The sequence below is a fragment of the Oncorhynchus clarkii genome, chromosome 14 (assembly GCF_045791955.1).
Source record: "Oncorhynchus clarkii lewisi isolate Uvic-CL-2024 chromosome 14, UVic_Ocla_1.0, whole genome shotgun sequence".
In the NCBI taxonomy this organism is placed as follows: Eukaryota; Metazoa; Chordata; class Actinopteri; order Salmoniformes; family Salmonidae; genus Oncorhynchus; species Oncorhynchus clarkii.
The window spans coordinates 5,175,603-5,187,863 of NC_092160.1; the positions used below are offsets into that span (position 1 = coordinate 5,175,603).

Below are 12,261 nucleotides of genomic sequence, written 5' to 3' on the forward strand. Positions count from 1 at the left end.
ACATAAACAATCCATGTCTCAGTTGTCTTAAGACTTAAACATCCTTCTTTAACCTGTCTCTTCCTCTTCATCTACACTGATTGAAGTCGATTTAACAATTGACAACAACAATAAGGGATCATAGCTTTCACCTGGATTCACTTGGTCAGTATATGTCATGGAAAGAGCAGGTGGTCAATGTTTTGTGCATTCAGTGTATATCCCTGTCCTATTATTTATACATCTTTCATATAATATTTGCCATTGTATTTGTGTATACTGTACATTCCAGATTATGATGCATATTCTTCTGCCATTACGTCTATGCATATTTCCTTATTGCACCATTACTGTGTTGCTGATGACTCTTCATGCATGACTTATCGTATAATTATTTATCCTCTAGTAGAAATCACATACACATTATACTACAGTCGTCTTCATTACTCTTCTGGTTATTGGATTAAAGTGTTCACAGTGAATCAACCGCTTGCAGCATCTTTCTAACAGAAGACACAGGGGCTAGGGGCACACTAATGGCGCATAATGCACATAGTATCCTACAATGTGTGTATGACTCTGTGTGAGGAGGTTGGTGGCACCTTAATTGTGGAGAACGGGCGCGTGGTAATAACTGGAGCGGGAATCAGTGGGACTGGTGTCAAATACATCAAACACATGGTTTCCAGGTGTTTGACTCCGTTCCATTCGCTCCGGGTCATTTTTATGAGCCGTTCTCCCCTCAGCAGTCTCCTGTGGTGTGAGTGTACTGTACTTACGATGTTCATGAGTGTGAGCAGGTACTTCTGGACGTTTTCCTTGCCGTGGAACTGCACCACAGAGTCGTCCACCCCCAGTAGGACCTCGATGTTGTAGGCTCTTTCTGGACTCTGTCTCCTCTGTCTCTGGGCTCGGGTCTGGTTGATGCTCTGCTCCACACCACGATACAGGGACTCCAGGTCCATCATACTAGGCAGATCAGCACCTAGAGACAACACAAACACAGACAGGGTTAATATCTAAAACACACACACATACACGTGCACACACTCACAGACACACACACACCAGCGTGATGCCTGAGACACAGTCTGAAAGCACAAATATTTAGGTATAACTGTTGGTAAATATGTAAATATATCTCTAACAGATTTGACTAATCAATCCAATATTGTAATTCACATCCCAGATTGTGTGGTGGCGAAACACTCAATAGACGTCAAATCAAATCAAGTTTCATTGGTCACATACACATATTTAGCAGACGTCATTGCAGGTGTATCAAAATGTGTTCCTAGCTCCAACAGTGCAGTAGTATCTAACAGTTCACAACAATACACACTAATATAAAAATTAAAGACTGGAATTAAGAAATACATCAATATTGGATTGAGCAATGCCGGAGTGGCATTGACTAAAATACAGTAGAATAGAATACAGTATATACATGTGAGATGAGTAAAGCAGAATGTAAACATAATTTAAACATTAAAAAAGTAGGCCTGTTGTAACCTGTGACTAGTGTTCCATTATTAAAGTGGCCAGTGATTCCAAGTCTATGTACATAGGGCAGCAGCCTCTAAGGTGCAGGGTTACGTAACCGGGTGGAAGTCGGCTAGTGATGGTTATTTAACAGTCTGATGCCTTGAGAAAGAAGCTGTTTTTCAGTCTCTCGGCCCCAGCTGTGATGCACCTGCACTGATCTCGCCTTCTGGATGATGGCGGGGTAAACAGGCCGTGGCTCAGGTGGTTGATGTTGTTGATGATCTTTTTGGCCTTCCTGTGACATCGGGTGCTGTAGGTGTCATGGAGGGCAGGTAGTTTTCCCCCGGTGATGCGTTGGGCAGACCACACCACCCTCTGGAGAGCCCTGCGGTTGTGGGCGGAGCAGTTGCCATACCAGGCGGTGATACAGCCCGACAGGATGCTCTCAACTGTGCATCTGTAAATGTTTGGTGTTTTAAGGGCCACGCCAAATTTCTTCAGTCTCCTGTGGTTGAAGAGGCACTGTTGAGCCTTCTTCCCCACACTGTCTGTGTGAGCGGACCATTTCAAATCGTCAGTGATGTGTACGCCGAGGAAATTGAAGCTTAGAACTTCTTAGACACACACACACATAAACATGCAAGTAGCTCTTCACATTGGGTCTAAACACTCTTGGCACTCCTAGGTAAGTCTACGTGTAATTGAAGCTATACACAAACACACACACACACACACACACACACACACACACACACACACACACACACACACACAAGTAGCTGTGTGTATCGGGCTGAGATACTGTAGCTGGAGTGTTGTGTTGTGATTCAGGAGAGGATAAATGATGCCGTCTCCAAAGCCAAGGCTGGCTCTCCCCATCCCACCTCTCGACACAAACAGAAACAATGTGGCCTCCATGGAACATTCTCCGCTTGTTAGGTAGACTGGGAACACCACGGCAATCTGGAGTCTACAAGCCAATCTGGAATCTGCAAGCCATGTCCTGTCAGGCTCTGCACAGAGCCACTCTTAGCTGAGGAGTGTGTGTGTTTGTGTGTGTGTTAGAGCATGTGTGTGCGTGGCCTTAGCCTGCAGTTGCCAGGCAGCGCAAACAGGCTGAGGGACGTGGTCTCACAGAGAGAGATGCTTCACTGTGGGGAGCAGTTGCGTGGTCACTGTGGGAAAGCGTGGGAAACTCAAGTATAGTACACTACACTGCACATTTAACATGACAATACTTAGAGTACAGACATATTCCTCAAGACACTCAATCACTGTTTATATATTTAGTAGACCCAGAACGCTAGGCCAAATAGAGGTGAGACTTTGATCCCCATTTAGGTGGTGCTTAGTCCACTGGTGGTGCTTATTCAATTATATTGGTAGCATCTCAATTGGACAGGTATAACTAAGCTACACCAAAAGTGTGTGGACACCTGCTCGTCAAACATCTCATCCAAAATCATGGGCATGCATATGCAGTTGGTCCCCCCCTTTTGCTGCTATAACAACCGCCACTCTTCTGGGAAGGCTTTCCACTGGATCTGGGAATTTGCTTCCATTCAGCCACAAGAGCATTAGTGAGGTCGGGCACTGATGTTGGGCGATTAGACTTGGCTCGCAGTAGGCGTTCCAATTCATCTCAAAGGTGTTCGATGAGGTCAGGGTCTCCTATGCAGGCCAGTCTCAACAAACCAACTATTGTCACAAAGTTCGAAGTACAGAATCGTCTAGAATGTCATTGTATGCTGTAGCATTACTAGACCTAAAGGGCCTAGACCGAACCATGAAAAACAGCCCCCTTTACCAAACTTTACAGTTGGCACTATGCGTTGGGGCAGGTAGCATTCTCCTGGCCTTCATCACTCCAGAAAACTCCTTTACAATGCTCCAGAATCCAATGGCGGTGACAGGTGACAGGATTGGCTGAAATAGCAGATTTTTTGGGGGGTGTTTGTTTTACCCCTTTTTCTCCCCAATTTCGTGGTATCCAATTGTTTTTAGTAGCTACTATCTTCTCTCATCGCTACAACTCCCAAACGGGCTCGGGAGAGACGAAGGTTGAAAGTCATGCTTCCTCCGATACACAACCCAACCAAGCCACACTGCTTCTTAACACAGCGCGCATCCAACCCGGAAGCCAGCAGCACCAATGTGTCGGAGGAAACACCATGCACCTGGCAACCTTGGTTAGCGCGCACTGCCTGCCACAGGAGTCGCTGGTGCGCGATGAGACAAGGATTTCCCTACCGGCCAAACCCTCCCTAACCCGGACGACGCTAGGCCAATTGTGCGTCGTCCCACGGACCTCCCGGTCACGGCCGGTTACGACAGAACCTGGGCGCGAACCCAGAGTCTCTGGTGGCACAGCTGGCGCTGCAGTACAGTGCCCTTAATCACTGCGCCACCCGGGAGTGCCCAGGAATCAACTAATTTTAAGGGGTGTCCCCATTATTTTGTATATACAGTGTATTTTTTTACTCATATAATAAGGAAAGAAAACTTTATACAAAGGAGAGTGATATTAGGATGAAGAGACACTAAGCTAACACATATGGAGAGATGCATTAGGGGCCATATTGTTTTTTTAACACACACTATGTTGAACTGTTGGATCCACACTAGTTTAACACATACGATCAGTGTGTTGGCGTATAAAGTGTTGGTAAGAGAAACTACAGAGATGTGAGAGAGAGAGAGAGAGAGAGAGAGAGAGAGAGAGAGAGAGAGAGAGAGAGAGAGAGAGAGAGAGCGCTAGGGGGCTGCTGTGTAGATCTGCCACCTAGTCTCCCATCTCTCATTTAGCAAGGGGAAGTGATAGAGATAGAAAGAGAGAGAGAACAAGAGAGAGAGAGAAAGAGAGAGATAGGGGGAGCGATATATGGAGAGAGAGAGAGATGGAGGGAGAGAGAGAGAGCGAGCGAGCGCAAGAGAGCAACGGGGCTGCTGGGTAGATCTGCCACCTAGTCTCCCGTCTGTCAATTAGCAAGGGGCATCCTTTCCTTCCCGCTCCTCTTATGCAATGTTACCTAGGCAACCGGCTCATGGGTAAAACAACGCGCCGCATGGCTAATATTGTCTGCGGAGTCTGAGGAATAGGATTCAGTTGCAGCTACACATGAGTGACAGAACATGGTGAGAATGTCAGCTTCCTATCTCTAACTAAAGTGGAAGTGCAGGGAAAAACTGCAGGGGAAAAAATTATAATTAAATGTGATATTTTTTCTTAAACACCCATGGGTGTAAATTTATTTTTCCAGCAGGTGCCATTGTCTACCCTATCATGTGTCTGTGAGCACACGTGTTGACAATTTCTTACCATCGTTAACGGAATTAGCTCAAATTAAGGCCCCTGTCCTTTGTTTAAAATAACTTTTTTTTAATTACGAGCATGATGTCATAACCACAGCATCTGCTTTTAAAGACAGGTTTAGTTCAGATATTTTTTACTTCTGATTACGTAACACAATTGACGGAAAGCAGCTTTTGAACTCTTTAGTCTTTTTTACGAGGATGGCATTCCTTTGGAGAACATGTCCTATGACTGCAAATTAGGGCGGGAATTATGTAGAGTTTCAATAAAGAAAACATTTGGGTAAGGAAATAACAACGAAAACATCCCTTGTTAACCTCTTGGATCTCTAGGGGCGCTATTTCATTTTTGGATAAAAAACGTTCCCGTTTTAAGCGCAATATTTTGTCACGAAAAGATGCTTGACTATGCATATTATTGACCGTTTTGGAAAGAAAACACTCTGAAGTTTCAGAATCTGCAAAGATATTGTCTGTAAGTGCCCCAGAACTCATTCTACAGGCGAAACCAAGATGATACGTCAACCAGAAAATGAGCAGAATCTCTGAAGCTCTGTTTTCCATTGTCTCCTTATATGGCTGTGATTGCGCAAGGAATGAGCCTACACTTTCTGTCGTTTCCCCAAGGTGTTTGCAGCATTGTGACGTATTTGTAGGCATATCATTGGAAGATTGACCATAAGAGACTACATTTTCCAAGTGTTCGCCTGGTGTCCCTGCGTCGAAATTGGAGCGCAAAGCCAGGTCCAATTATTTTTCCATTTGAGAGCAAGGAGAAACCAGGCTTCCACAAAGGATATATCATCGAAGAGATATGTGGAAAAACACCTTGAGGATTGATTCTAAACCACGTTTGCCATGTTTTAGTCGATATTATGGAGTTAATTTGGAAAAAAGTTTGCGTTTTGAGGGCTGAATTTTCTTTTTTTTTTTTTTTTGGTAGCCAAATGTGATGTACAAAACTGAGCTATTTCTAATACACAAAGAATCTTTTTGGAAAAACTGAGCATCTGCTATCTAACTGAGAGTCTCCTCATTGAAAACATCAGAAGTTCTTCAAAGGTAAGTTATTTTATTTGAAGGCTTTACTTGTTTTTGTGATAGTTGCCTGCTAAATGCTAACGCTAATGCTAACGCTAAATGCTACGCTAGCTAGCTACTGTTACACAAATGAATGTTTTCCTATGGTTGAAAAGCATATTTTGAAAATCTGAGATGACAATGTTGTTAACAAAAGGCTAAGCTTGAGAGATAGCATATTTATTTAATTTCATTTGCGATTTTCATGAATAGTTAACGTTGCGTTATGGTAATGAGCTTAGGTCTATAAATAGAATCCCGGATCCGGGTTTGGTCGTCGCAACAGGTTAACGGTTGCCCTCTAATGTCGACTTCATTTTCTTCCCCGAAGCCCACAGGTCTATTACAAACAACTGCATCTGTCATTCCTGGGCCTTGAGTAAACTCAGCCTGCCTACTTCCTTAACTTGAATAGCTTTTGAGCAGGTGTCCTAAGAGAAAAAGAAAGAGAGAGAGAGAGAGAGAGAGAGAGAGAGAAAGAGATGTGAAGTCATGATTTATCTCTATTAGACAGAGAGAGAGCAAGAGAGAGAGAGAGAGAAAGAGAGAAAGAGAGAGAGAGAGAGAGAGACAGAGAGAGAGACAGAGAGAGAGAGAGAGTGAGCGAGAGAAATAGAAAGCGACGAAGAGAAACCAGAAAGACCTTGAGTGTCACAGTTCTGCTTCAGTCTTCTTCACTATATTTATAGCGAGTGTCACAGTCTTGTGGAGAGGCATCAGTGTCTCCCTCCAGAGACTGCCACCAGGTACACAGAAATAAACAACATCTACTCTTCTCACCTACAGTTCTGTAATCAGTCTATGTGTTTCACTGTGTCTGGCTCGTCTTGACAATGCTTACAAAATAATTCTGCCTATTTAAAAAAGTTGTTGTTTTTGTCACCAACACCACTTTCTCTGCAAGACATAAAAGACTGATACAATGTCCATCTTGTCTTTCTCCTTTTCTTCCCTAATCCTGTTTTCCCTCTTCTCCTCCCTCTCCTCTCCATCTCTCCTGAATCAGATGCAGTGCAGTTAGAATATATTTACATTCCATGGGTACAGTGATGGGCCATTTACATCAAAAAAAAGTTGTCATTTAGCAAACACTCTTATCCAGAGCATCTTACTGTAGTGAGTGCATATATTATAGTATTTTTTTCATACTGGGCCCCCGTGGCAATTAAACCCACAACCCTGGCATTGCAAGCACCCTGCTCTACCAAATTAGCCACACGGGACCACAGTAAAATAAATAAAATATGACCCTTTTACCTACCCCCCCTCTACCAAAACATCCCCTTGCCTCCCCCTCCCTTTTACCAATGAGACATAAACATATTATTTCACCCTCTCCCCTAAAAAAGACACCCCACTGCCTCCCTCTGGTCTCTCCCCTCTCTTCCCCCTAGGACTTCTCATTCAGGTGGAGGAGAGCCGGCCCTTATTAGGAGACAAAGGTACTCTGTCTTTCAACCTTTGCAAATGTCAAGGATGTCTGAGTGCCTGGAGGGGGGAGGGAGAGGGAGAGAGAGAGAGAGAGAAAAAAAACTATCTGATAGGAGAACCCTTTTGGGTTCCATGTAGAACCCTGTCCAGAGGGTTCTACCTGGAACCATTAAGGGTTCTCCTATGGGGATGGCCAAAGAACCCTTTTGGAAACCTTTTTTCTAAGAGTGTATAGAGGAGGAGACTAATGGTGATTATTCAGGTCAAAGCTGTCCTAATATTGAGATGTCATTGCTAAAGCAGACCGTGTGGCAGGACATAGTGTGGAAGGTTTCTTTGTACTCTGAAGAACTGCGGAAAATGTTCAGGTGGCAATGACCTTAGACACATATTCTTTCCGTTGCTTCTCTCTTGGTGTGTGTGTGTGTGTGTGTGTGTGTGTGTGTGTGTGTGTCTCTCTCTCTTGGTGTGTCTCCACTAGTGTGCATGTGTGCGTATGTGAAACAGTAGAGACCTTGATGTCAGACATGTCGAGGTTACTCCAGTGCAAGGCCTCATACCTAGCCAAGTGACTCAAGATTCTCTTCGAAATTGGACATCCATCCATGTCCCGAGGACATCGGGAGATGCCTTCAAAACCCGCTACTAGGGGCAACGGTGATCGCTATTTCAAGTAGGCTTGGGCTTTGTTAGGGCGTTGTGGACTGAGATGGTGTTTTAACCCTCAAACCTCTTTACTTAACCAGTCAGAATAAGAGACAGCAGCAGTGCAACCTGAGTTGCAGCTGCGGCAGGAGGAGCAACCCAAAACATGTTTAAAGTTGACGTTTGGAGCTACTTAGGCATTTAAGGTTTGGAGAAACATGGAAAAACGTCAGAATCTGAAGTCAAATTGGTTAAACCGTGAGATCTTGTTGCTCATACCTAGTGATTTATGTAATCCAGCTCACTGACTCAACAAACAACACACACACAGGCACACAGGTACACACACCTGTCATACCCCCCCCCCCCCCCCCCCCCCCCCCCACACACACACACACACACCCCACACACACACACACAAGACTACTTTGCTAACAAATGCACACCTTGGCCACATAGCTCAAAGCATGGACACTTTGGCTCCTTGGCGACAGGTTTATAGGTCGTCAAGGTGATGAGTGGCGCGGATCGTTAAACCGGCCGCTAGCATCTGGACATGTAGCAACGCATTGTGAGGTCGCAAAAAATGTCAGTCGCACCTCCACCGAGCGAGCACTCATTAAAAGTAAAGACAAGGAACAGAACGCAGTATAAGACGAAGAGGCTCTGATGATACACATATTCAACTCTGATTCACCTTATTTTATAGGTTTCATTGTTTAGTCAGTTAATCAGCAATCAAATTTGACAGATTGCAATTCCCAAAGCACAACCCGCAATGTAAATGATTAAAATACATGAATTAAAACTTGCTTTAATTAACCAATAACTGTTTAGAAAAAAAAGTGTTTTCGGAATGATTCATTTCAATATTCCACCACTAATTTATTTGAATGTGTCCCCATGGTCAAACAGATAAGTCATTTCCAGGTCTTGGCTGGTATTGTTCATTTGATTGGGTGGATTTAGGGGACCAGTTCATGATTTAGTGACTTTAGTCCATCACACATGTTACTGTAAAATACAACACAAACAATGAGTTCCATTAGTTTTGCGACACTGTGCTCACTGTGCATCATTAACATGTGTTCATCTGACCTTAGTGAGCTTTCTTCCAAGATGAGAGAGGTACCAGTCAGATAGAGAGCCAGGAGACATAGAGGCCTGTATGGCCACATCATTATGTAACTGTCTGGATCTAGTTCAGGCCCTGTCTGTGGGATGGGGAGGATTCTGCAGCCATGTCGCTTAAGATCCACTGCGAAATTCGACATCTGTCCATGTAAGCAGGATGTTGGGAGATTACTTCAAAAACGACAACTAGGGGCAATGGTGAGCGCTATTACCATCAAGAAGGATTGGGATTTTCTAGGGCGTTGTACACAGGGATGGTGGATGGCTAGGAACTAGTTTTGTATTTGTTTGTTTTAACCCTATCCCAAACCTTAACCCTTAACTTAACCAGAATGAATGAAAGCCTAAACTTAACCTTTGAAATGTTACGTTTATGGACAAACGTCGGATTCTGCAGAGAGACTGTGAGAGCTTGTTGCATTCTGTGCTTCAGAGTCCTGCTACATTGCCATGTCTCACCTGTGTGTATGTATGTGTGTGTGTGTGTGTGTGTGTGTGTGTGTGTGTGTGTGTGTGTGTGTGTGTGTGTGTGTGTGTGTGTGTGTGTGTGTGTGTGTGTGTGTGTGTGTGTGTGTGTGTGTGTGTGTGTGTGTGTGTGTGTGTGTGCATGTGTGTTACTGTGCTAAGGCTGACGATAATATGATCCAATCACTGCAATAATGCAATTTAGCCTGATTTGTTTAGCTAACTCTCTCTACGGAAAATAAACTGAATATGAGTGGGTAATAGACCGACCTAGAGGATAAGTTGAAGAGATAGGACTACTCACACGCAGCACAATAATGCCATAATCTTCCCTGTTGAGCGCTACATTAACAATCAAGACTATCATTGTCTATTATAAGGAGACACAATATACAGAGAAATCCAAGAGTTCCCCAACCACACTGCCTTAGCATCTTATACAGTAAAGCCAGGGCTATTTAGTTCCACCAAGTTAACAAACATACGTACACACACACACACACACACACACACACACACACACACACACACACACACACACACACACACAGGTGCACACACAGGGTGGCAGGTAGCCTAATGGTTAGAACGTTGCCAGTAACTGAAAGGTTGCTGATTCGAATACCTGAGCTGTCAAGCTGAAGAATCTGTCAATTTGTCCTTGAGCAAGGCACTTAACCCTAACTTGCTACTACGTGCACACACACACACGCCTTGCTGATATCAAGCCTTTCTGACTCTCATCGAGCTTGATTTAGGGTTAGGTCTCCGCGAAGGAAAGATTTCGAAAGGAGTGTCTCTTTCTCTTATGAAATAAACGGACGGAGAAACATGTCCTCCAGGCAGGTAGGGAGGGTTGGCAGTGAGGGAAGACACTACTTCCTGCTGCTCGCCCCCACACTAGAGATGGGAGAATAATCCCACCACTGTCCACAGCCAGACGGATCCATCTCTCACAGGTCACCATCAAATTCTTCGCCCACGTGTTCCCGTCACTGAAAGGGGGCAGTACAGTTTCTGCTACACAGGCAGATGAATAGGGAGGAGAGGTAGTGTGAGTGTGTGCGTCTGTTTAAGCGCATGTGTATTCGAAACTGTTTTTGTCTGGACAGCATCTGGCACCTAGCCGCACCCCTCCTCACCCCTAGAGACACCTGCCCTCACCCTTTGTGACCTGCAGGTCACAAGTCGTCAGACACACATGCACACGCAAACAAAAACGCACACACAACACACATGGCTGGGGGCCCTGTATTTTCCTGACAGACTGGTGTTAAGGAGGGACCGCCTGCGAGCTGCGACCGGGGCTGACGTATTATGACAGCCAGCCACACATATGTCAGCCTGATCACTGTGTCACCACCAGAGACAGACAGGAGAGGGAGGGAGAGAAAGACACACAGACACAGAGACACAGAGATGGAAACATGTTTCCCATGGCAATGAAGCCCATTGAATTGAGAGAGAGAGAGAGAGAGAGAGAGAGAGAGAGAGAGAGAGACGACCAGTCTTCATTCTGTATGGATTCTGCATGTCCTTCCATTTCACTGGCAACTGATCTAGTCACATTCCCCAGACTGACAGGTGACAGAATACAGAAAGGCTCTTCACTTTATCTCTCCACAGCAGAGCTGTCTCCTTTGCTCTCCTGTCTATTGTTACTGCTCAAATTTGACTCAAGATTGCTGATACGGAGACACAATGAGAGGTCAGAGATGGTTGGGTGTTGATCAGTTTGGTGTCATGACACACACACGGACGCCCCAACGCAGGCGTCCGAATGCACACACTCACGCACTCGCATACATGCACGTACACACACACACACACACACAGACAGTGAGAATCATTGCATAATCAATCGACAAGTCTGAAATGTCCACATTCAGCAACAACGGACGTTCACAACAATTCACAGCAAACACAAACATCAGATGGACACTCGTCAACAACACAACGCACACACATATATATATATATATATGAAAATTGTTACTTAACCAATGAACAAGTCTGAAACGTACAAACTCAACGTACAGCCAGACCAGAAAAATGTCTCAACATCACAGAGAACACAGAACTCTTCTCTCTTCTATTCTCTCCTCCTCTCCTTCTCTCTTCATTTCCTCACTTCATTACGTGTTCCTTTAGAAGCTTCATGGGGGGAGAGATATGAAGAATGATAGAGAGCGACAGAGAGAGAGAGAGAGAAAGAGAGGATCCCATCCAGAGGTGTGATACAATATGTATGCAAATGGTCTCTCCTCTCTCTCCAGTCCTCCCATACAGTGAGAGAGACACACACTGTATTGCCATAGGGATGGAGAATAGGCTTTTCTACTTATGATTTATGAAAGCCCATAAGCCATGATGCACTCATGATCTAGTCTAACCCAGCAACCCAACGGACACATTACAGTAGTTTAATGGAGATTGTATTTTAATCAAGATGAATGTTTGTTTTCCAAAACAATTATGATGAATCTGCTGAAGAATACTCATTAGAATTGGATTATAACAGTTGGAATAAAATAAAAGTGTTTGGGCTATTGTTATTGGCATTATTTCACCGCAAAGATCATTATCACTCCAAGTACAACAACCTGTTGTTTTAAACATCAAGTTTTCGAGGCAGCCAAAGCAGAATTAATAAAGTGCTATCTGTGTGGCCAATTGGCAGTGTTTCATAACTGAGTCCTTCATAGCAATTATCAATTAAAAACAATGAAA

At 44.3% G+C, this 12,261-nt stretch overlaps 1 protein-coding gene across 2 annotated transcripts in view; it reads right to left on the minus strand.

Annotated features, from left to right (window-relative positions):
- Nucleotides 1-12,261, minus strand: part of LOC139366161 (A disintegrin and metalloproteinase with thrombospondin motifs 2-like) — a 200,331-nt gene that overhangs the window by 60,477 nt on the left and 127,593 nt on the right. For both annotated transcript variants that reach the window (XM_071103330.1, XM_071103329.1), the window contains exon 4: nucleotides 759-964. In XM_071103330.1, the coding sequence (XP_070959431.1) occupies nucleotides 759-964 (206 nt within the window). The remainder of the gene's footprint in view (nucleotides 1-758; nucleotides 965-12,261) is intronic.